General features: G+C 51.7%; 1 protein-coding gene across 19 annotated transcripts in view; it reads right to left on the reverse strand.

The window, feature by feature from the left end:
• Positions 1 to 25,722, reverse strand: part of Camta1 (calmodulin binding transcription activator 1) — an 847,864-nt gene that overhangs the window by 100,888 nt on the left and 721,254 nt on the right. For all 19 annotated transcript variants that reach the window (XR_010066428.1, XR_010066435.1, XR_010066434.1 and 16 more), the window contains one exon: positions 8,588 to 8,741. Coding sequence is in view for 9 of the 19 variants with exons in the window: in XM_063288086.1 (XP_063144156.1) it covers positions 8,588 to 8,741 (154 nt within the window). In the remaining 10 variants the exon portion in view is untranslated. The remainder of the gene's footprint in view (positions 1 to 8,587; positions 8,742 to 25,722) is intronic.

Here is a 25,722-nt window from a genome sequence, read left to right on the forward strand (position 1 = left end):
GAGGAGACTTCTGGAACAACCTAGGGGTACAAGCACCCAAGGAGCCTCAAAGGAAAGCAGCTAGGGACAGGCAGGAAACCAGAAGCATGTCCCTCCTGGGGGACACATCAGCTCAGTAGGATCTAGCCTGAAGGGAAAAAAGAACATTTGCAAAACAAACCAAGGTCCCAGAGGCAGGGGGATTCTGCCGAAGGAACCCACCTCCGTGCCTGGTTGGAAGGTGGCCGAGGCGTAGCAGGATGAAGTATATTGCCAGGATGTGGCAGAGCAGAGTAAGGGCTCAGTCTATCTGAGGTTGCAGGACAGCAGCTCCTACCCAGGGATGGCACAGTGCAGAGGAAATCCTCCTCAGGCCTTTGGGGGTCTATTTTTGTTTTCTCAGACTCTCAGGTCCTGCAGTCACAGCAGGACACAAGACTTCTTTCTACCCCTAAGGACAGAGATGCTATTCTTGGCCCCAGGGACAAAGGTGTTCTTTTTATAGGTACAGTTCATACTTAGGACTTTTCTTGGGTTGAAGTCAACAAGTGCTCAGCAAGACAACTGTGTCAGCCGGGCCTTGGTGGCACAGGTGTGAAATCCAAGCAACTCAGATGGCCACAAGTTCAAGTCCAGCCTGGGAAACTTAGCAAGGTCCTATCTTCAAAATGGAGAAAGGGCTTACACCGTGGTTCAGTGGTGGCACTTGCCCCGCATGGGTGAGGCTCTGGGTTCGAACCTCACTCAGTCTCATGGCTTCCAAGAAATAACACCCTGTGCTGGCACTGAGACTCAAACTGCAAACCCATAAAGTATTGGGGGTGGCAGTTCTTAATCAGGAGTCTAGGGAGACAACTCAGTTCTGGAACATCCAGAAACTAGGACTTCTAACTTCGGGACATTTCCCTCTGAAAGTTTCCTGATAAATCTCCCACCCTGCCTCCTTGCCATCCCAAGAGGTCCAGGGGTGAGGGTACTAGCCCAGGGTTGGCCTCCTTCTGGTGTCTGCTTCAGGCTAGAGTTTCTGGGAAATAAAGGTCGGCAATTACAGCAGGAGAGTGGTTTGTAAAACATCCAGAGTCCCTTGGCTGGCTTCCACCCTAGAAATCAGAACAAAGCAGGGCCCCCAGAACCTGCATTTTCTAGACCTGCCCAGGTGCTTCCGAAGTGAAATGGCTCCTGCCGATGGGCTGTGTGCTAGGTCTCCCTGTGCTGCAGTGATCCAGGAGGGAAGGTGCAGCTGGGTGCTCTGATCCACAGACAGGGCAGCCTAGACACCCAAGCTTCCTCCTGAGTCTGTCACTTCTATTCCAGAGGTCTTCCTCCGCGGCAGGAACACTGGAAGAAGCCTCAACCCTCCCTAGCAGCAGTCAACCTGAAGCTGGTCCCCGACTCCCTGCTCTTCTCATGCCCACACTTGCAGTCCGTGGGCGGTTGCTTTGTCACTTCCGCGGGCCGATCATAATCATTCCCGCTAGGCTCATCCTGGAGGCGCTCTACTACCACTGGCCACCAGGTGGCGCTAAAGGACCAGGAACTGGTCTAGAAGGCCCAGGGAAGGTGTACCCCTCGTGGACCTTCTTGTACTCCATAATCACCAGGATTACAATCTAAGCAAAAAAGCAAAACAAATAAACACCTGGCCCATACGGAATTTGTCTTTTTTGAAGAAAAAAATCGTGAGAAAACACGATACTCTGAGCTCAGGGGTGTTGGCACCAGTGGGCATCCTGGGACAGGTGGGAAGGTACTCTGGGGACTGGAGGACAGGGTAGCAGAGAAGCTGGGTGGGGAGTTCCTAGGAAAGGTACTTCTCTGTCTCTTCTTTGCCTCTGAAGCTATGGCTTCACAATGCGGGGTCCCTGTCTGCAGTCTCCCTACCCTATGCTGGCTGCCCTGGGGCTGGAAAAGGCCCTTCTGAGAGTGCGGAGAAGGGCTGAGACATGATTCCCAAAAACATTTCCAGTAAAGACCAAAGAGCCAAGGCATCTGAGGACAGCTAGGAGCAATAGGGTACCCTCGACCTCTTGCTCACCATGGCCACCACCCCGGCCTTACAGTTGGCCCCAAAGCCAACGTGGTTCTATCCCACCCGCACTATGACCTCCAGTCCACACTCACCAGGGCCTCTACTATGATTTCCCCTCACCCTCCCACACACTCAACATGGCCTCGATCTCTTCATTCTCAGCATGGCTTCCACCCCTCCCCCAACATGGTTTCCGCTCCTACGCCTATCATGGCCCCTACCCAACGTTCAACATGGATGGCCTCCGCTTCTATGCCCAACGTGGCCTCTCTTCTCTCACACTAAACGTTCAGCTCAGTCTACATTGCTTCATAGTCAACCATTCCTGCAGGCTACCGTCCTGACGTTGACACACTGTTCCTACTCACCTCACCTCTGCTTCCTTCTTGATGTTCCACACACTGCCTGGGATGCCCTAACACACCATCCTCTCGGCTGATGGCCTGGGGGGCCCTAGAGCATGGCTGTCCTTGACCTCCTATTCACCTTACACTCCTGTGATGCCTTCTAGGCAGGCTCCCTTTGATCGCGTTCCCTGAAGGACGGCCTGGGCTTCCTCCTGTTTGGCCTCTTCCCAAAGCCCAGTGTAGCCCAGTGTAGCCCAGTGTAGCCCAGAGCTCAGTGGTCCCACTCTGGCTGAAGAAAGACAGGAGATGTCCAGGTGGCCTTTGGGTGTCCTTGCTGGGCACACAGGGGTTGTGAGCTAAGGACTTGGCCTCCAGGGGGCGCTGCTCTAGCTTTTGGGTAGGTTTTTCCTCCTAACTGCAGCCAGGACACTGGTCATTTGACATCTGTGATGCCATTTCAGGGCCACAGGGACTTGTCAACCTGCTCATCATCCATCCCAGGACAGAGGACATGGCCATTCAGAGAGCTCAGAGGACTGGCCAAGACCAGGAGAGACAGTGCTGTCTCCTCACAGCTCAGCTCTGCCAAGTTTGCGTTCTGCCTCTGGCCTCTGCTGGAAGTCCTTTTACATGGCGTCCCCTTGGCTGGCACTGCCACCCAAACCACAGAGTCACTTCTTATGCGTGCGGCCTAGTCTGGCTGGTTCTCAGAGTGCCCTTGCCCTTGACTTGTAGGCAAGGGGTTGGTGTTGTTTTGGGAGAAAGTTTCAGAAGGTCATGGGGTCAGAAACCCATTCTGACCTCTCGTGTGTGTCCCAGTCTATGTGTGTCCAAGGTGGCGAGGGTGCTACGTGCACATGAGTAGAACCTATGTGTGCAAGCGCGCTTGGCATTATGGGACACTGCAGGAGCAGTGGGGGTATGAGGTGACTGCTGGCCCAGGCCTAGGCTGTCTTTCCAGGCAACTTTTCTACTTGGCCCTCCTTTTGCAGCTGAAGACACCTGCCCTAGGCATCTAGGGACCCGGAAGACAGTTAGGCAGAACCGAAACTGGGCAGGCTAAAGGCTGGGGCTTTCTGGGGGTGGTGAAGGCCTGCTGAAAACTTGCTTGTTCTTGCAGGGCCATCTGGCCCCATTCAGGGGGCTCCAAATAGAGCCCCAAGGTGGGGACAGCTGGGTAGGATTGTGCCCAGGGCTGGGAATAGTCTGGCTGCTACAATGGCACAGGTTGCTAGCCAGGAAAAGGCTGGCGTCCTCTTACCTGATGGGCAGCCAGGAAATGGGATAGGGCAGAAAGCATGGGTGCCCCATGGGAACCAGTTTTATCTGGCTCTCCGTTGGGTCACAGAAGCTAAGAGTGCTCGATTTGGGCCGTGGTGATGGTGGTGGTGTTGGCTTTGAGCTACTGAACAAATTTCTTAGCAAGCTAGAAGGACCAAGAGCCAGAGCCTTGCTTGCAGACCAGCTGTCCACTCGAAAGCATCCCCCTGCAGCTGGCCTTCCTGTCCTAGCATTTTGCTCTTGCTAGTGAAGTTTGCTTGGGAGCTAAGCTGAGGCTTGGGAGCAGCTGTGGGAGAGTAGATTCCAGGAGTTCCAGGGTGGGACAGGCTGTATGCAGATGAGTTCTCTCCCATCCCAGACAGAACCCCAGGCCGTCCCGTCCAGACTTTTGGCCTGAGATGAGCAGCTCACCTTACTGTAAGCCAGGGAACCTGAAACTCACAGGGTACTCATGCTCACTTCACAGGGAGAAAGTCATTTCTCAAAAAAAAAAAAAAAACAAAAAAACAAAAACAAAAACAAAAACAAAAAAAAACAAAAAACAAAACAAAAAATCGTGCCCAGCACAACGTCATACTGCCTCGGGTTCCTCTCCACGTGGGGGCCAGTCTGGGACAACGTGCTGCTCAATGTCACATAAGTAGAGATGTTGTGTGTTATTTTGTGGCCCTGCCTGTAACGGGAAGAGGCTTGTTCTCCATTTTTTTTTCTTGTCCTTTTCATTGGTCGGAATGCAGTCGTGATGGGCGAGGGCTGGAGCGGGCCATCTTTAACCTGTAGAAGTGAGCAGCACCCGGGAAAATGGCAGAGCACCAGCAGGGAGGAGCCTGAGGGGCTGACTTCAGAAACAGGGGACCGGCATTTCAATCCTGGACTGTGTGGAAAGATGCAAAAAGTGAAAGCGAAAGACGTTTCTTTTTGACGTAAGCCACCGTTGTTTAGCCAGGAGGGATTACGAAAGTCAGGGAAGCTCTTGGGAAGCCCGTTGGGAATTCAGTCAGACATCTTAATTTCCCCCCTGTGTTTGCTCTTTCACACGCGGGCTCCTCAGACTGCAGGCGAAGGGAAAAGGCCCTTCTGTCCAAAGAATCAGATAGGAGAAGGAGCCCCTCTCCTGCTTCTACGCAGGTGAGACAGTGTAGGGCGCCCTCCTGTGGTGAACAACGGTACTGCGCATGCGTAGGTTTTGCACCTGGCGTCAGTTGGCCAGGACGGTAATATGCTAATGAGGGATTCATGCTCCGCCAATCCCTGGAGGACAAGTAGCAGGGGTGATAGTGGGGTGATAGTGGGGTGATAGTGGGGTGATTCGTGCTCTGCCAATCCCTGAAAGACAATTAGCATAGCCCCAGCCTGTTGTGTATATTAGGTGAGCGCTTTTGCTGCTCGAGGTCCCCGTATCAGCAAAGAGGTGGTCCTGCAATAAAGGCTGTTGAGAAGAATCCGACCGTGTTGCGTCTTCCTTGCCGGACGAGGTGGGCGCGATAAGACAGAGGCTGAGTGCAGACAGAGGGCTTATACCCATCAGCGTCACGTTCCCGATTCAGCTACTGGCAACTCTGACGGGCAGAGAGATCGGAAAACATCAGGGCATCAAACGGGGAAGCCTTCGAAGGAATGCCAGTCGTAAAGCTAATGCATTTGGCTCCAGCATTCATGCTATGCCGGATTCTGGAACCCATCTGATGGCTTCTTGGCTCTCAGCAGACAGTGCTTTCCCCGAATACTGCTGGCTGGCATCTGTGAGCTATGCAAGCTCAACCAGCAGCTAGGCACTTATAGGGGCTGTGCTTCCAAACGTCCGTTCCCAGGCAGGGCTGCCCGCACAGCACAGCCCAGGACAGGCATACACCATCCATGGAGTGATTCGACCTCTTGGTCTCCTTGTAGTTTTTTATGTAACTTCCTTGACGCACTGCAGGCTCTGAACGAGCGTTCACTCACCCCCTCCCCCCCCATCCTCTGTTCTCCCAGCCCCATTAAACCTTGGAAGCCAAATCAAGCCTGCGTTTTGTCCCCTGGAGTTTGGGAACCTGAGACTCTTGCCTGGCCTGGAGGTGGCACCCTTGTGCAAGGTGTCAGGAGACTTGGCACGGATGTCTTCAGGAGGAAGCTGTCTGTGTGCATTTAGCGAGGAAGCCCTAGGCAGAGCATAAGGGTCGCCTTGGCAGACATGGCTTTCCTGGTAGCGTGTCCCTGGTGTCCTTCTGGTACAGACGGTCTCGGACACGTGTGCCAGGACCCAGTCATCTGCTCCTGGTGGCCTGGGCAGAACCTTTCATCTGCAAACAGGCTCTAATTTGCCACTGGCAGGCAGCAGTGACCCAGAAGACATATATGACTGTTCCAGAGGGGAGGAATCAATGTGCCCTCCTTCTACCTGAGTTTTGGAGACAAGCTCCCCCTAGACAGAGTACTGAGGATGTGGACCGGGGCAGAAGCCCTTGGACCCTTGCCACCTTTTCAAGTCAAGAGCCCTCCTTAGGGCCTTTATTTTGGAAGTGGTCATTAAGTGCCAGCAAGAGGGGTTGGGGATTTAGCTCAGTGATAGAGCGCTTGCCTTGCAAGTGCAAGGCCCTGGGCTCGGTCCCCAGCTCCGAAAAAAAGAACCAAAAAAAAAAAAAAAAAAAAAAAAAAAAGAAAAGAAAAGAAAAGAAAAAAGAAAAAGAAAAAGAAAAAAAAGTGCCAGCAAGAAGGCAGGGGCCGTTCAGGAGAGGGACGCAGACATCACCAGTCTCAGAAGCAGGACTGACCCTGACCAGAGGGCCGAGCCCAAGGGTGAGTGACTGTCTCTGTCTCCGACCCTAGATAGTCTGCTGACTGGAGACGACACAGAAGACAGTTTCAGGAAGCTAGCCTGCCCGCCATCTTCTCAGATTCCTGGGTTTCTGAATAATGTGAAATGCTAATCCTAGCCTCCACTCATTGGTTTCTGTGAGTGACAGGTAGCAAGAACCGAATTCCAGTTTCACGGTGGCCATAGAACCAGGACAATGGTTAGTGTCCTGAGTCCAAGCTCTGGTTCCGTCCACTCTCTTACCAGGCAGCATTAGAGTGTGTTCTGGGCCGAGTCCCTGCCCCAGCTAATCTGAGGCACTACCTGTGAGAAAGGACAAATAGTCTCAAGGGGCCCATGAGGGCTTGGGTAGGACCCCTGTCTGTGTTTGTTCATGTCCCTTGGTGCCATCTGGGTTATGAATTAGAAGCAGGGAACCTAAGAACCAGGACTGCTGGCCCTGGGATAGGAAGGCATATCAGGAGAGTCTCCTGTCTCACAGCCTGGATGCTGGAGGCTGTGATCTGCTGTCCAGGGTCCTGCAGACACTTTCTGCTTACGTCCCATGCCGTTCTGAGCACCAACTCTATGTCAGGGCTTCCCATGTTTCCTCGCTCTGTGGGATGAGGCGGAGGCTGTGTGGTTTCCTCTGGATAACGGTGGCAGGTTTGTTTCAATCTGATGCTCCCTGGAGTAGAGGTTTGAGGAGACTAGGGGGCTTTAGCGTATATGAGCTAAGCCACGGGGGTAGGGGTTGTATATAGGCTGAGTCCAGAAACCAAAGTGAGGAGGAAAAAGAAAGAAAGAGAGGAGAAACCAGATATAGGAACCCAAGGCAAGATGGCCACCAAGCCTCAGGATGGGTGCATAGGAGGAGGCATTGCCTGCCAATGACAGGAGAGAGAGCTATGCCAGCAGCGTCAGGCCCGTGTAGACACAGTTGGAGTTTCAGTCAAGGCCCCTGGGCCACCTGCAGTATCAGAGACAGTACATGAACTCAGGAAGACAGCCTGGGAGATGCTCTGTCCCGACAGAGCCCCAGGGTGGACCTTTTGGGTCTTCATCCAGTACATAACATGTTGTCCCTAGTAAGCCCTGGCTTCTGACATACTGGGATGTGGGCAAATAGGGACTTTCAGAAGAAGTGGCTCATGGCAGCTACCCCTAAGCTTCCATTTGTAGCCCACAGAATATTTTAGTGACTCGCCTGTTGTGTCCAGTAACTGAGTAGCCCCTCTGGCTAGCTCAGAATGGTCCTGCTCCTGAGTGACCTACGGGTCCGCACTACCAGGTCCCAATGGTGTCTGAGTAGACAATCAGCAGGGGCCCTGACACGCACTGGGAAGCCTTGTGGTTTTCCCAGTCTGGCTGAGCCCAGCTGGTAGGGGTAGATCTTTGTAGGAACAAAGATCCTCGGCTTCCTGGAGCCTTGGCCATCTGTCTCGGTGACTCGCACCTGACAGTTGCTGCAGAAAGCTCTACTTTGCCGATGAAATGAAATCAACTCAATTACGGAAAGCCCTTTGTCACCCAGGCTGGGCCCTTTGACAGCCCAGAGCCAGCAGACTGCTGCCGTGTTCAGGGCCAGCATGGGCAGCCATTCTCCAGATCCCTGCCTTGTCTGTCTCAGTCTCTCACCCTGCTCCTATGTGTGCAGACACACGCTTGCTCTGTCCCAGCTTATGCTGTCTGTGTGTCTGAGCCTCACTCTCTCCATCTATCGTAGGAGTCAGAGGAATGCTCGTCATGGGGGTGTTGGGTGTGTATGGAGGTCACAGGACAACTTTCCTGCCTTTGTGTTTGAGGTCCAGTCTCTCATGGGCCGGGAGCTACATTGAGCGATCTAGGCTGGCTGTTGGGAGAACTTCCAGGGCCCTACTGGCCTTCACCTTGCATCTCACCGCCTCTGTCGTGCCTGACATTTTACATAAGTTGCCAGGGATCTGAATTCAGCTGCACTGTACCAACAAGCCGTCTCTCTAGCCCCGGGTCTGGGAGTTTGTGCCTTGATTGCAGTGTGGAAGCTTATGAGGATTAAGTGACTGCAGGCATCGGAGGGGATGTCATTAAAGCTGAATTCACAGTGTCACCACGTCTGAGAGGGAACAGGGCTCCACGCCGAGTCCCCACGGCCCACCTGGGCAGTGCTGGCTGAGGCCACGGGGAGGTACTCACACATGGGTTTCAGCTGCCCGATGAGTTCCTCCTTCGTCCACTTGGCCCACTCCTTCTTGTCTGTGTTGATGGAGCAGAGGATGGGCCCGCAGGGCTTGCCACAGTCCTCGATGGCTGGCACATTCAGGTAGTGCACCAGGACGATGTCGGGGTTCTGTGGGGAGAGCAGACACTGGCAGCATGAGGGTGCAGCAGGGGTACATCATCCCCCCACCGCCTGTGTGGCACTAGCTCTATGCTGGAAACAGGCATCTGAGACCATGCTAGGCACTGTGGGAAGTCAGTGCCTTCCCGGGTCTGTAGCCAGCATGTGCCATTAGGCTCCCGCCTTCATCGGGACAATGGGAAAGGCTTCTGGCATTATCCAGGGCCCTCAGAGGCAAATCACCCCCATGTAAACCACAGATACACAGTGGCTGACAAGCATGAAGCCCAGGACCTTAACCGTGAGACGGAACTGTGTGTCCCGTGAGCCTCCAGACCTCCCGTCTCTCACCCCTGCGGCTTAAGGAACATTATCCCGGTCACAGTCACTGAAGTCATTGAGGTGGGCTCTCAGGAGAAAAGTAGCTACCAGGGCTTCAGACCCACTTCTCCAGTACCAGCCTCTGCTTGCAGCCTGGGTCCTTTCCCAGCGTGAACACTACAGCACATGTCACAGTGCCTCACCCAGCGGACAGCTGTCACCAGGAACCTCAGACAGCTTCTTCCAGTTCGATTTAGAGCTTAAGAAGGGAAAGGCCTTTAGCCCTAGGATGACGATTTCCAGACGATTCTATTAAATGGTCAGCCTTCCCCCACCAGAGTCAACCCAGGCGCACGGCCACTGCATCCTGCCACCACTAGTTCTGATGGCTACACCGTAGGGTTTCTGAACAGCTTCGTTACAGAGACTCCCCAAGCCTTTGGGCATCCCCCCAGTTCCTGAAGTTTGCTTGGTCACACCAGGTCTGACAAATGAGTTAAGAACAACCATAGTGAGTCAGGTGTGGGATTTGCATGTCTATATCAGTATTGAGGAGGTGAAGCAACAGGAGCATGTTCAAAGTTTTATACACATACACACACACACACACACACACACACACATACACATACAGACACACACACACACGCACACACAAACACACACATACACACACATACACACAACACACACACACATTCACACACACATATACACACATACACACACACAAACACAAACACACACACATACACACAACACACACATACACACATACACATATACACACACAAACACACACACATATACACACACACTCACACACAAACACACACACTCACACACATATATACATACACACACAAACACACACATACACACACATACACACACACATACACGCACACATACACAAACACATACATACAACTGTCTACGTAGCAAGTTCAAGGCCAGCCCAAGTTACATAAGGCCGTGTCACAAATGAACAAACAAACAAACAAATGAACACACTGACCATCACAAACCGATCGCACATCTTCACAAATGTTCCTGGAAAAACTTGGCCCAGCCCTCTGCCCTGATCAGAAAGTATTTCCTAAGTCACATTCTCTTTCAGCTTCCTAAGGAATCGTCAAAACACGGAAGAAAACTCTGGAAAAGCCACGTGGTAGGCCCCTCTCTGTCTCTGTAGGCCGGTATCCCCAGTGTGTCCCAAACTTGAGCCCTGGGAGTGGACAAGGTCCCCAGCAGGGGGAGGCCGAGTCCGTGGTTGCTGTTTTGGTCACAGTCAGAGCCAGAGTAATGAATGAAAATATGAATCAATCAGCCCATTAATAAATAAAGACTCAAGACTATACCACGACCAGTGCAAGAAAGCAAACTGGCATAATTTTAAAAGATTTCCAATAAGGGTTGAAACATGGTTTTTTTTCTTCTTCTTGCCAACGCTCAGTTAACCAGGAAATTAAATCAACATGAACAGGAGGCTTCTCGCTAATGGCAGCTTTTCTGGATTGTGGAAATCATGGTCCTTAATAATAAAGGTAATCCCTGCCACCGTGGGCCGATCCGCTCTTTGCAGAGTGTTTCCACACTGTTATTTCATTTGGTGGCCGTAGAGCCAGGGAGGTGGGCAGGCCAGGCCGGGGATCCCTCCCTCTGGAGAGGGAGACTCTGAGTTGCTTGCCCAGAGCTCTGTTCCTGGCCAGGGACCCGCCTGGGCTGGAAGCCAGGGCTCCGACTTCAGATTCACGTCCTGCCAAGACAGCTGGTGGCTGCTTTTTGCTCAGCTGACTGTTTCCCTATTCTTCATTTTGCTTTATTCTTGCAATATGCCTGACAGGTGGGTGGGCTGTGTGGGTCTGCCACGCCCACCAAATGGATGGGGTGGCTGAAGGGATGTAGGTGACTGACTCTCTGGACTCCTCGCCCTGAGTTCTGCTCTCCCTGAAGCCAGCCAGGGCTTGACTGAAAGTTCTTGCTGGATCCTGGGCCTGGCTAGTCAGCTGGACCGGCTGCTGAGCATGGAGAGGAAAGATAAGAGTTTGGATCAAAAGGCAGCAGGGACCAGCAGGCCTCCTGGGGCTTCCTCTGATCCCATCCCTGGAGGGAGCTTGGCACTGCAGGAGGGAGCTGGGATGCCCAGTGCCTAGGAGATGAAAAGCTGTGGATCCCCCACTGCCATCCCCTGTTGTCCTCACAGCATCACTTAGCATAGCCCGGGTGCCCGAGGCACCTGACCCCCGGGAGATACAGGCTATAGCTTGTGAAGCCTGTGGACCCAAACTTGCAGCCTGAAGTTCCCGCATTTAGGCATCTGGATGGTTTCTCGAGATTCGCCTGCTGCCCTCTGTCCACCCGTTATTCATGACCTGTCCAGGAAGCCCTTTCTCTCTAGAAGGACATTCCTGGTTTCTCAACTCTGTTCTCCGAGGCATGGTGATTTGACAGACAGGCAACTGATCAATGGATTGGATGTTTGCATGTCTGAATGTGGGGTCTCTTCTGGATCTCAGGACAAGGCCCTGGGGTATTACAATGCCCGGCAGTAACGCAGTCAGTACAAGTTCATAGAAATGAAAATAGGTCATGTGACTCTGACTCTTCCCCTTGAAGCTTGAGGACTGCTGACATCAGGGCCCACAAAGGGCAGGGCAGGGTTTCTGAATGTAGATACTGACATGTAAAGGTAATTTTCCATCTATCTATCTATCTATCTATCTATCTATCTATCTATCTATCTATCTATCTTTCATCTATCTATCTATCTTTCTACCTACTACCTATCTACCATCTGTCATCTAACCTATTATCTATCAATCTGTCATCTATCAATCTATTTTTATATCTGTCTTCTATTATTTATCTATTAATCTATCTAACATCTATCAATCTATTATCTATCAATTCATCTATCTACCTACTTATCTATCTATCTGTCATCTAATCTATCATCTATCAATCTATCGATCTGTCATCTATCAATCTATTTTTATATCTATCATCTATCTGTTATCTATTAATCTATCATCTATCAATCTATTATCTATCTATCTGTCATATAATCTATTATCTATCAATCAATCTATCCATTATCTATGATATATCAATCTATCTGTTATCTATCCATCTATCTATTATCAATCAATCTATCATCTATCACCAATCTATCCATGTATCTATCAATCTATTATCTATCAATGCATCAATCTATCATCTATCGATCTATTATCTATCAATCTATTATCTATCTGTGAATCTATCAATCTACCAATCTATTATCAATCTATCATCTATCAATTATCTATCAATCTATTACCTATCTATAAATTATCTACTATGTATCTATCAATGTATTATCTATCAATGTATTCTCTATCTATCTATCTATCTATCTATCTATCTATCTATCTATCTATCTGTCTATCTGTCATCTATCTGCCATCCTGTATCTTTGTGTCTCACACTATAGCCCAGGTTGGTTCACTCTATGGACAATATTGGCCCCAGAATCACAGCAACCTTTCTGCCTCAGCCTCCTGAGGGCTGAATCACAGGCATGAATTCCCCACCAGGTCTGGCTTTTCTCTCTGAGTTGTACTCACTCTACTCCATAAGGCCACAGGGCCAGCAGCTGGACTCTTGCTTATCACCGACTTGAGGGTTCTAGATCAACTTCCTCCCCGGAGCATACGCCTGCCACAGGGTCTTTTGTCAGCCTGCCTCTCTGTATCGCTTTGATGAATTAACAGGAAGCCCAGCCCCTGGTGGCCAAGGAGTTTGGCTTGGGTTTGGAAGAGGGAGAGGCAGGCAGTGCTGGGTCCCAGATTCCGTCCCTAGGAGCCAGTGCAGAGGCTCCTCAGGCAGTGTTACACTCCTACTTCTCCCCTTGGGCCAATCTTAAAACATAGAATGTTGCAGTGTTTTTAAAGTGTGGGGGCACGCATCTCTTCTTGGCAACATTGTGGTTTTACTCATTAGCTGCACACTTTATGGGGTGCTCTTGGTAGAACAACGTATTGGCTTTAGTGTTCCTATGCACCGGTCTCGTGGAAGGCTCGCTTCAGTGTCATAGTAGCCCACTGCTCTTGTGGCCGACTGTGATGTGGGCTGGGGTTGAGGGACAGCTCTGGGATTAATTTTCCTGAAGCTACAGGCTGTTCCTTGAAGTGCACAGGACTCTGCAGCTGAGCCCAGATGTCCTAGAGTTCTGGTAGGGGCTTTGAATGTCAGGACGGGAGGATCCCTGTGGGCTGTACCCACAGCATCTCAACTATAAATGGAAGCAGGGCTCGTCTCTCTCTCCCTGGAGCTTCCTGGTAGGAACCCTGCCAGGCAGCCGGAAGACACCAAGCAGCACATGGATGGCCCAAAGCCCCAGTATTCTCAGTGGCTACCAAAACCCAAACAAATCCCTCACAAAGCCTGAAGTCCTTCCTGGGAAAATGAGCAGTGCTGGGTTTAGCAGACAGGTCACTTGTGGGGACGTCCCTGATTCCACTGACAGCCCACACCTGCCCTCATTTTCACACATCACAGACTCTTGGTGGTGGGTGGGGGGGTCTTTAGCTCTCCCTCCCTCCCTCCCTCCCTCCTACCCTCACTAGTGACCATATTTTGCCACAAACCTGATGCTCCAGTGTTCCTAGGCCCCTCTCCAGCCTGACTCTGTTCACTGCAGTCCATTTGCCCGTTAAGCCTGCAAGCAAATCCTCTAAGGCACAGCCTCAGAGATGCTCCCAGCTGCCGTGTGGCCAAGCACAACCAGCACACCTGGCTCTGCCCAGGCTGCACCCAGTGAAGGACAGCACCACTCTCCCTCTACCTTCCTCTCATTGGAAAGAGCAGCTACCCTTTCCTCAGTCCTCCGCTGTGTAACTGTCAGCTCGGCCAGCTTTCCTTAGAGCCAGCCAGACCCTTCCTCTCAGTTGCAGGGAAGCCCTTCTCTTGGGTCTCCTCGCTTCCTCTCTTCCTCTCTTCCTTGTTCCTCAAACCATTCTTCTTCTTTTTTTTTTTTATTCTTTTTTTTCGGAGCTGGGGACCGAACCCAGGGCCTTGTGCTTGCTAGGCAAGTGCTCTACCACTGAGCTAAATCCCCAACCCCTCAAACCATTCTTCTAACGTGAGCAGGCGTGATCTAATAACGTTACGATAGCTCTCTGGCCCTGAGAATGGAATACGCACATACACTTCTGGTGCTACATGCTTCTCTCTAGCCACCTCTTGTCTTGCACTCCCCAAAACACTGCTCCTAATCCCCCCACCCCCAATTCACCTATACTGCTATTGCTGGCTGATGTGTCCTGTACTACAAGAAATAAGAAATCCCTTATTTCAGAGCACTCAGCCCTAAATAGGACGTCTTTGTCCAGCCGTGATCCCTAGAGGCTTGGGGATTACATGAGAAGAGGAGGCAGGAGGGTCATAAGAGTCGGAGGTTGAGGATGAGTGTGAAGCAGCTTCTTCATCCAGACACAACAGGGATGGTACACACGTGAACCCACAAGTTCAAACCAGACAAAATCCCAGCACGGAGATGTGGGAGTGGGCTCAGGGTCTCACCCCTACCAAACCAAGATGTTATTTGCAGTTGAAACCCGTCAGGAAGGGGAAAAAGCCAAAGCAAGTAATGTCCTGCAGGTCTAGGAGGAGGCCTGACGCTTACTCCCAGAGCGGTCGCCACCACTGCCTGACTCCCTGAGCCCCTTGTCGGATATGGCTGATTCTCCAGAGGGAGCCCACCCAGCAGATGCTGCCTTGCTTTGCTGTCTGCTTACTGGATTGAATGATCTCCGTGACTCTCCTCTTCCACAGGGCTCGCATGGCCCAACTTGCTGTGGCCAATGTGGCCCCTCCTCCTGAGGTGGAGTGCTCCTATATAGAAAGCTGATGGCGGCAAAGGGGGGTTGGAGGGAGTGGGAATAAAACTGCTTTGAACAAAGAGGTGTCCACAGATCCACCCTCATGGAACTGTGTGGGGGCCACAGCCAAGGCCAGCAGTGCAAGGGGGTTGCACACGGGCAACGCTTGTAACTCATGCTAACACGAAGAGGTTCTGCCAAAACCTCCAGATATATATATATATATATATATATATATATATATATATATATATATATATATATCCTGTTGCAACCACTAGAGGGCACCCGTCCAGGGGGCTGGAAGGGTGTTTTTTTTATTCTGATATCCTCACCAGAGTGGGAAATGTCAGATTGCCTTGCAAAAGCCTAGCAAGGGAGCTCTAGACTCAGTCAGCTCATAGCAAAACCTTGGCCTGGAGGGCTGGACCTTAGGCCAGGTTTGTGGAAAAGGTGTCATTGATTTAAAGAGCAAAGGGGAGGAGTGGGGCACTCAAGCTAGTGACAGCCGTGGGGTGAGCAGACACTTGAGGGGGCGCCGAACTTCTTAGCCCTTTGAGGGCCCTCCACTACCCACGAAGCGGGTACCCACAACCAGTCACCTCTGGTTTCTGAGAGATTGAAGGGCAGAGTTCAGAGGCCCCCCACATGGCTCTTGTCCCCAGTCACGATGCTTGCCCAATCAGAACAGGAAGGCCAGTTCAACAGCCTTCACCACACCAGGGGGAGAGCAGCGGTCTCCTCCCTGCCACCAGCTCTCATGTGAGGGCCTTGGCCACAGCTTATCAGAAGTGTGCGGTACTCAGCCACAGGTAACCATGGCGCTCGGAAGGAGGTGCAGTTTGTGTGAAGTCTCCATGCTGGGCTCACCCAGGGTGTCCTGAGTCAATTATGGGTGCAGGAATGAACTAGTCATCAGAGATCCACCGAGACACTCAAGTTGCCAAGAGCAAGAGGCCTGGGTCCCCCACTTGGCCACTTCCATTATGAACTGGGTGCCAGGTAGGAGGATCCCACTCCCTGGATTTGTCTCTCCTTCCTCTGTTGGGAAGGAGGGTCAGAGCCAGCGCCCTTCGTGTAGAGCAAGGGAGACAGCGGCATAAGAAGTGGTTAAAAATGCAAAAAGCGGTTGGTTTTGATAAAGAAAAATGCAGCTGCAACATCTGTTTGACTCTTGTTTGCAGCTTCATCAACGCTAAGTGGTCAATAAATCAGAGTGGCGTGGCGCTCTGCTTCTTCTGAGGCTCGGTCATTAATCTCGTGCCAGTTCTCATGAAAAATGAAGGAGAGAGGTTGCGTGGTAGCGAAAATGTATACATTACCCAGAAAGTCGTAATAGCATGTAATGGTGCAATGTATACATTACCCAGAAAGTCATAACAACCGGGGATAGTGCCACACACCTCCCTGCTTGCCGTGGGGGCTTGAGGGGAGGACCCGAGAGGCGGCTGCTGCGGAGAGGGATGGAGCAGGTAAATCAGCATCGTTTGTGCCGAGAGCCTGTTCCGTGATCACATCTGTCATATTAGCGCCATTTATGCAGATCTAGACGACCCCGTGAGCTTGATCGTCAGAGGCACACAGCTCTCTGGACCTGTGTGCTTAATAAACAACCAGGACAGGAACCCGTAAAACCAGAGTGTGGAGTTGGCAGGTGGAAGGACAGGATTTACTGGTGGATGAATAAGTGGACGGCTCAGGGCTGGGGTGTCACCCGGCTGCATCGTAGATGGAAGCCCCGTGCTGTAGCTGCCCCTGTAGCCCACCGCCCGGCTATCCTCTGTACTTGGAGTGTGGAGGGGGGGGGATGGCTGATGGTTCCAGCAAAAAGCAAGATGGCTTTCAGAGCACCCAACAGGATGGTCCAGCCCCACGTCCCCCACAGAGGCCTGCTCACAATCAGGACAGAGTTCAATCAGGCCGCAGGGACAGAAGGAAATCCTAGGACTCCATCACCTTCTGAGATGGGGCAGGGATGTGGCACTTACTGCTTACGTTCTCCAGGGTCTGCCAGTCCCTGAAAGACACATGCTTCCCTGTCACAGACCAGAAGGGATCTCTCATGCTGCAGTGTATATAATTGGCACATTTTATGGCCCTCTCTGGACGGCTGCTGGGTGCAGGGTGCAGGGTGCAGGACTGTCCTGTGGGCTTCCCCCATAGATAGAGCAGCCTCTGTTTTCAGAGATGGCTTCTAAGGACAGCTCTGTGGTGGCTTCACCTTCAAACCTCAGTCTTTAGTCCTCTAAGCATCAAAGTGCTAAGCAATTGCAGCCCCACCCACAGGGCACAGAGTGTGTCTGAGGACAGAGACTCCAGCCCACCCCAGCTAAATACCCCATTTCCTCTCCTTCACCCTGCCAGGGCTCCTAGAGACTCAATGGAGGGTGAGTGAGAAGATTGTGCTCTAAGCCCCGTTACTTTCATAGATCAGGAGCAAAATCAAATGCAGGAGACCCAGCTGGGTCCTGGGCTACAGGGGCAGTGGAAATAGAGGCTGGATTGGGCAAGGTCCCTGCATCTATAACAAGTGCCTGCAGAGGTCAGTATGTGGTCTGTGTCAGGCAGGGTCACAGGTCAGAATGTGGTCTGTGTCAGGCAGGGTCACAGGTCAGAATGCGGTTGGTGTCAGGCAAGGTTTTGTAGGGAGATCTTGAAAAGCTACAAGGGATCATGAATTAGGCTTGTGTGCCTTTAACTTAGCTCTGTGTGTGTGTGTGTGTGTGTGTGTGTGTGTGTGTGTGTGTGTGTGTGTATGTATGTGTGTGTGTGTAGCAGGGAACCTAAGGAAATCCCGTCAGCTGCTTCTGACCTCATAGCTCACTGCAGGAAAGAACAACCAGGAGCAGCCTGGGACCTTGTTGGGATTTCCATGCAGGTGACAGGTCACAGTCACTCTTAACTAGTGTGTTTTTGTTTCCGCCAAGACATTTATCAGTCCAAGAGCATCCGAGGTTGTCACACTAGGGATGAGGGAGCTGCTGGCTTCCAGCAAAAGAGGATCGTGCTAAACCTCCCACAATGCACAGGACAAGCCTCGGGACCACACACATGTATCACGTACAGCTGTGTGGCCCCGAATGGTTCCAAGCTGGTCCCCAGGACTTGCCTATTCTCTCTAATATATTCAAGATTGAAAAGAAGGGAGGGAGAAGGACCCGAAGGGGGGGATCTAGTGCCCCTGGGAACAGCAGGGCTCAGTGGTCAACTCTCTATTTGGGAGTCAGGTCCACGTTATATCAGAGCCCAGGACTATCATTGCAAACCGAGGAACGGGTAATGTCCAGCAGGGTTAGGGGAGCTTGGAGGGTGACCAGTAAGAGACTGGGAGGTGCTTCTTAGGGTAGAGGCCAGCTGCCCACGGAGTCCCCAACCCTGTCTCGGGGCTGCTACCATTAAGTGAACACATGCACTGGCAGGAGCGGAGCCGGCAGCCCTCCCTGCTTCCGAGGGAGGCTGGGAGACTTAATTAGTTAATGCGGGTAAAGTGGTCTACGATGAAAACCCTGGGTAATTGCTGAGCGCTGTGGCTGTTGTTATTACACAATTACCAGAATTTTCCAGTCACGGGAATCTTGTTAAACAATTCCCACCTGGTGTGGGGTTCCGGGATCCACGCCGGCTGAGGGGCTGGCTGACTCTGACTCCCTGGTTGGAAGGTAATGGAGGAGAGGCCCACGTAGGGCACCAGGCCTGTGTAGGTCCCGTCACATCCTGGGCACCCCGAGGGCAGTTTGTCTCTGTTCCAGAGCAGACGGACTGTACTTGCATGAAGAAGAGCTGGGAGGTCCTGCCCGAGTGGATTTCTTCCAGAAAGTTCTAGAAACTTCTGCCCAGTCTCCCAGGAGGCCAGAATAATACAGAAGTGTGCTGCTGGGGACAACTTCCTGTTACATAGCTAGCCCTGGCTGTCTAGACTCCAGATGGACAGATAGGAGGTTCATACCAGCTTGATCAGGCTATGGCTTGTTTGAAAATCCCCAGCGATCTGGGGAAGAGCTGTCCAATCACATCTGTGCTTGCAATGATACTAAACCATTATAGGTATTGAAGGAATGTGAGGGGGACGTTTTGGTGGGCTGAATAGTGACAGAGGGGTAAGGTGAGGAAAGGCAGTGGCTGGGAGAGTGGATGGACTCGCCCATGGACGGTCAGAGGACCTCAGGGGTTCATGCTAGCCAAAGGTTGCTGCTGGGACCAGCAAGGGTGCAGGCAGGAGAGATGAGATGGTATTGTGCCTAACACGGAAACAATGAAGGCTGCCAAGGTGTGTGGATTCCCCTGCAGAGGTGACGACAGTCCCCAGAAAATGGAGATAAGGCTTTCCCTATTCAGACACAAAGAGAAGTGAGTGCCATTTTTCTTTTCGTGGAATCAAAAGGAGATGTGTCCCCCACGATGTTGCCCCCACGATCCCCATGCTAAGATTAAAGGTGTCCCTGCACCCTGGAATTATAGCACAAACAAACTGATAGGGGACACAGGACATACTGTAGTAAGGGGAGCGTGGGCCACAAATATCATTGGTCCCCAAAGATCAGGATCTTTCTTCCTCTGGAACACAACCAAAGGGGGGCACCCTGATGCTCATTGTTCCCAATGGGGAGGACTCTAGGGTTGGAAATGGCAGCCAGTGTTCAGCGTCTGCCCATTCATTTTCTTCTTGCGAGGTGCCTGTGGCCTGTGGCCTGTGATTGGTGGAGCCTGGGCTTCGATCAAATTGCTGGTTTGTGTCCTATTTGCTTCCCGTTCTCACCTTGAACCAAGCTTTGGTTTACTGGCAATCGCTGTGAGGATACCCCCCGGCAAGTCCAGGGATAAGAAGCCATGGCCTTCTGAAGTCCTACAAGGTGTCCTTCTCAGGGTATGCAATGCTGGCTAAGCAGAGCTCAAAGGCAAGGCAGTTGGGTAGGCAGGTCTCTGAACCCCCTGGGGTATCTGACTTCACCAACCTCACAAGGCCCCATCTTCTATTGCCCTTGCCTATAACCTCCCTCAGCCTCCCCACAATCCATCTCTCCTTTCCTCTGGGACTACGTATTAACTCAGAACCAGGGCCAAGTGGTGGTGTCACAATCACCAGGTTGCTGCCCATGTACCCATTACACCCCTGGAAGGAGTAGCACACAAGCAGGTGTCCCCCTGTGGAACCACTCAGGGATGCATGGCTCATGGGAGGCAGAGGGGGGCATGACTGGGGCATGGCGTGTCTTGTGGATAGCAGCATAAAGGTTTTCTTTAGGGAAAGCACCTCCTGTCCTTCATATGAGCCAGGGTGTTCTGTGTGCCTCAACTGGTCAGGTCGAACCTACCATGAGCCACTGAAACTGGTTTAGGGACAGGACTTTAAAGCCCACGAGAAGCCGCTAGGTCCCTGAACTTTGGCTGGGGTCACAGGGATGCAGGGATGATTTTTCTAGCTGAATTTAATTTCGGGAGGGGTGAATGGATTACCCACAGAGGCATGGCCAGAGCAGGAGAACCCCAGTGGCTCACAACCCTTGGCCTCGGGCAGCTGCTGGAACTGGTAGGGGTCTAGGCAGGAGAGGTGGGACGACTGGGCATCTGGGAAGGAAATGATGAAGGCTGTGTTCTGGAACCATCTCCTACCAGCTCGTGGAATCTAAGAAGCTCCCTGATACAGCCTGCGCGTCATTGATGGAGTCTTTGGACCCAGACATGCCTGAGGCTGACACACCTTAAGATTGTTCAGAAATTTGAGCCCTTATACACTCCTTCACACAGGAGTCAGCTCAACTGAGCCCTCTAGTGCAGCAGTGGAGCTCTCTCTGCACCACACTGCCTGTGTGGAGGATGGGCAGCTATCTCACTGGGGCTACTCTGAACTACGGTTTATCTGGACCTGAGAGCTCCCGTGCTGGGTGGTAAGCACGTCATAGGAATTGGCTCTGTTAAGCTTCACAACACTCCCTGTAGGTCTGACTGTGGACTAGAGTCTCAGACACACAGAACCTAAAGAGCAAAGCGTCATTGATCTTTCCCAAGCCCCACCCTCTGAGCCTAGGTCTGCCGGAAGCTAAAGAAGTGTGGTCCAGATGGTGGAGTTGGTTTGAATATGGACTCTAAGACCTCGTAGCTGTGGTCCCAGCACCTCACCTCTATAAGGGAGAGATGACTCAGCCAGCTAAGCGATCACCATTTAAGCTGGAGTTTGAGTTCAAGCCCCAGAGCCCTGTTTTTGAAAAAAGCCAAGGGGCTGGAGAGATGGCTCAGTGGTAAAGAGCACTGGCTGCTCTTGGGGAAGACACCGGCCCAGTTCTTAGCACCCACATGGTGGCTTGTAACCACCTGTAATCCCAGTTCCAGGGGTCTGATGCTGTCTCCTGACTTCCACAGGCACTGGTCATGCACACAGTACACATACATACATGGGGGGCAAAATGCTCTTACATAAACTAAAACAGGCAGGAACTTAAAAAGCCAGGTACAGGGTGTGGAGGTTAAAAGGAAACAGTATTGGAACAAGCCCTAGTCTTTCACACCGGGGCTCCGGACAGCCCAGGTCTCCCTCCCCAAACAGTGTCAATATGTATCAAAACATCGCTACAAAGTCTACTACGATCTTATAGAACCACTATTTGGAGTAAAGTCAAACCCATTCAGACTCTGCCTGCTTGGGAGTTAATGTGCGAAGACAGACACCCGTTTTGTGAGTGTTTTTTTATTTTTGCAAACACTGAGGAGGTGTGGTCATCTTAAGGTATGAGATATGCAAGAAATTGCAGGGCTTTCAAGGTCCTAACCAGGAGCCATTCCTGACCAATTGCAAACACAATCTCAGGGAAGATTCTTGGCTGGCTCCCAAGACTAAGCTACAATTTCTCAGGAACTAGTTCAGCAGCCTCTGGGAACTTAGGCTGTCATCCCTGGGCCTCACCTGCCACGTATCGTCTGACTGTGTGGGATTCTTTGGGACCACAAGGTTCATGTCTAGTCCGCACCTGGATGGTGAGGGACCCTGGCCTTTCAAGCACTTTTCTGGTGATTGCTGTTCACCGGTTTGCCTGGGTGCTTTGTGCAGTTTAACTGGTGCATGGGAGATTGCAAGGACCTTGGCAAGCACGTGGCTCTTGCTTCTCCCCCATAAACAGGCTGAAACCGGGATCATGCAGGCTGACTTACCTCCCACCTCAGCTAGCAAAACCCAACCAAGAGAGAGTGTGATGGGGCCTTGTCCGTCCCGTGGACAGTAGGAGAGTGAGACAGAGAGCTATCTCTTCCCATCCCCCTTGCTGGCCTCTTGCCCCACCCTCCTGTCCATGCTCACAACCTTCCTGGAAGCAAGGGTGATACCACCCCTGCTTTCAAAACTTGAAATCGTCCACTCAAGTGACATCCAATACAGGTGTGGCTTCCTGGCCAGTGTCTCCTTTGTGTGGCCCTGACCTTCCGAACAAGCCTCTGGGTGGGAAATCCTTCTGGGCGGGAAAGGAGACCTGAATTTAGCTAGTGGGAGTCTCTGCCTTCTGTGCAGTCTCCAGACAGCAGCCAAGGAGGGGAAGGGGTTTTAAGCAGTAGATTCTGAGAGGTTGGGGCTTAGGTCACCTCCCCCTGATCTGGGAGGAGTCTCCGGGGGATGTCTCCATAGGGTCCTGTCAAAGAGGCCAACCCCAATTGTCCCCTGGCTGACAGGCAGCCGCATCTCCTCGCCCATGGAGAAGTTATAGGATTTTTATGCTCCAGCAACCATAACAGTGAGATCCCAGCAGTGGTTTTAGAGGGGCTTATGGAGAAATTGGGTTGCATTTTTTTTTAAATGTGAAGATGAAGTATCATCACGGAAGTCATTGTGGCCCTTAACAGTTCGTGTCCTGCAAGAGTGACTGGAGTTAACAAAGCCACCACAGGGCAGGGTTCAGATTAGAAAATATGGTTCCTCTTTTTGTTATTTCCTTTTTAAAAACCCCTCGTTCTTCATCCTTTCTCCCGAGGCTCCTGTAGCGCACTGATAACCCGTAAGCCTCCTCGGGTAATAACAGAGCTGCAAAGCTAATGGCACAGGCAAAGCGGGAGCCACGCCCTCTGCAGGGAGGCAGCACGGGCACCCCTGCTTCAGAGCCCCAGCAGGGAGCCCCAGCTTGTCCTCCCCCCTCCACCAATGGGGTTTCATGTGGTGAATACCAACAAGGATCAAGACAGAGGGATGGTGAGGGATGCCTGTAATCCCAGCCACCGAGGTGGCGGTAGGAGGATCGAAAGTTCAAGGCCGAGGAAGACGCTGTCAGAAAATAAAAATGTAAAACCGTTTGGGATGGAGCTCAATTGCAGAGTGCTTGCCTGGCATACATGAGGTCCTGGGCTCAATCTGTGATTCTGAGGGAAGAGGAGGAGAAGGAGGAGGGGGAGGGGGTCATCTGTCTTCACTGCTGTCTCCTGAAGGTAGGTGTCCTCAAGCCCCAGCACTGCTTCAAAGTGTCCGTTCTCCTATGGGCTCTGAGGACAAAGATGGGGAGGTGTGTGTAGCCTGCTGGAAGCTCCTCTGTTCCAAAGAACTGGCTGCCTCCAGCTTGCTCTAAGCATCTCTTGAACAATGCTCTGAAAGACTGAGATGGGGCAGCAGAGAGTCTCAAAGCCACCAGAGAGCTCTGGTTCTAGACCCTCTCCTCCCAGATGCTGCTGCTGATAATATCAACAAAGTTGCCTGAGGACAGTAATGGGGTAGGACTCAGTATCCTTTGTCCTTCTGGCCACTTACCCAACCTGAGCTCCCTGCCTTGTCTCTGGGTCCTGGTCCCACCTGGCTGTGCGAGCAATCTTCTAAATGCAGTTCTGGTCTAATATCCCCGTAACCCCTTCTTTCTTGTGAACACAACCCCACTCCTGGCACCAAATGTCTCCATGGTTCACAAATCAGGCAGTGACCGGACATGTGTCACACACCCCTCAGCCTGCTCTGTCAGCTGCCCTTCCCCACTCTGTCTCAAGGTCTGGGATTTCACCACATCCTACCCTATTCATGAAATCTCAGCTCTGCCACCACCCCATCCTGATAGTTTTCCTTCTCTTCCAACAAAGAGAATGTTGTTCTCTCAAGACCTTACACGAAAAGCTGGGTAGTCCAGACTTACCTCCTTCAACTGTAGGCTAGAGCCCATGTCCCTCCCCTAGAACCAAGGCTTCCTGAGATCAGAATCTAAGCCAGAAGAAACTTTACCCAAGTCTGCAGGCAATGAGTAGTTGAATGACTGGCTGATGGAACACACTGGGCCTTGAGGCTAATGAATACATGTCTGTCTGTTTAGCACAGACCCATGACTGGGAGCCTCTGTGCTGGTGTTGGGCATTGCTTTTGCAGTGAGTGACCCACAGTGTCCCAGTGACCTAGTGAGTGGCTTAGATACTGGCTACCCACTGACTACCCTCTCTTTCTCTCCCTGGACACTCCTCCAGCAGGGTCATCTAGAATTGCTTTCCCTGTGGGAGCACAGCAAGATGTTCCACTCTGACCACTCATAAACTCGGCACTGCTCTCTTCTTTATAGGAAACTTTCTTTCCGGGGTCCCAGGAATCTCTCTGCAGAGTTCTGTTGGCCATCACCAACTAGACACACACACTCAGACACACACACATGCATATACACACACATGCACACACACAGACACATATGCATGCATGCACACATGCACACATGCATGAACACACCCACACATGTGTACATACCTGCATAGGCACACACTTTCACATGTGGGCACACACACATGCATGCACAGAGATATACATGCATGCATGCACGCACATGTACATACATGCACATACATGCATATGCACATGTATGCACATATGCACGGTCACACACTTTCACATGTGCGCACACACATGCACATATACACACTTGCACACACATGTACACACATACACATATACGCACACACAAGTGCAAGTCCTCCTTGGTTGGGGAACCACAGCTCTCACATACTGTTTGTTTTCAAGTCTCACCACGGCTGCCTGGAAGCTGAGAAAACACACTGGGCTGAGGGCCTTGGCACCCGCCCAGGGTAACTGGGACACCCATGTTTGCAAAGAAAGCATTTGTGAAGTGTGAAGAAATCCTGAACAGTGCCGTTCAGATAGTGTGTTTAAATTTCACTCAGAATGTTCTATTTTGTGTAGGGGTAGAGTCCCTTTGGCAAAAACACCGGCTGGCATTCTCAAAGCATGGTTGCCATGGAACCGTTGAGGGACACTAGCTACCGAGGGATGGCAATTAATCCTGTGGTTGGAGGGACACTGAGCCAGCAGCTCCTTGGGGAAGCTTCTGGGAAAGGGGATGCTAAAAGCCAAAGTTGAAAGAGGGTGCTTTTAGTCCAATGCCATTGCATGGCTTTTAAGAGAGAGAGAGAGAGAGAGAGAGAGAGAGAGAGAGAGAGAGAGAGAGAGAGAGAGAATGCACATGCTTGTATGTGCGTCCCTGCTGTCTAAAATTGAGGATGTAGTACCTGAAGATTCCCACCTCTGGCTTTCCTGTCAGTGAACTTGCAAGGTCACAGGGGGTTTTAGAGGCTGCCCTGGGCTGCTAGGTCACCTAGGGAGTCTCCTCTTCTGCTAACCTCAGAGGCTGGTGACCCACTCACCAACAGATGTCTTTGGAGAACTCTGAGGTGTGAGGGTTGGCCTAGGTTTGGGATCTACTGTGGATGAGACCTAGCTTCTGCTGCCAGAGATGAACTATAAATATTTAAAGAAGAAGGTGATTGTGAGTCTCTGTGAGGCTCTAGAAGCGAGCACAAGATGACAGGCTAACGGCGGTGGGGAGTGACAGGGCACAACTCTTCCAGGGCACTGC

The sequence above is a fragment of the Rattus norvegicus genome, chromosome 5 (assembly GCF_036323735.1).
Source record: "Rattus norvegicus strain BN/NHsdMcwi chromosome 5, GRCr8, whole genome shotgun sequence".
Lineage (NCBI taxonomy): Eukaryota > Metazoa > Chordata > Mammalia > Rodentia > Muridae > Rattus > Rattus norvegicus.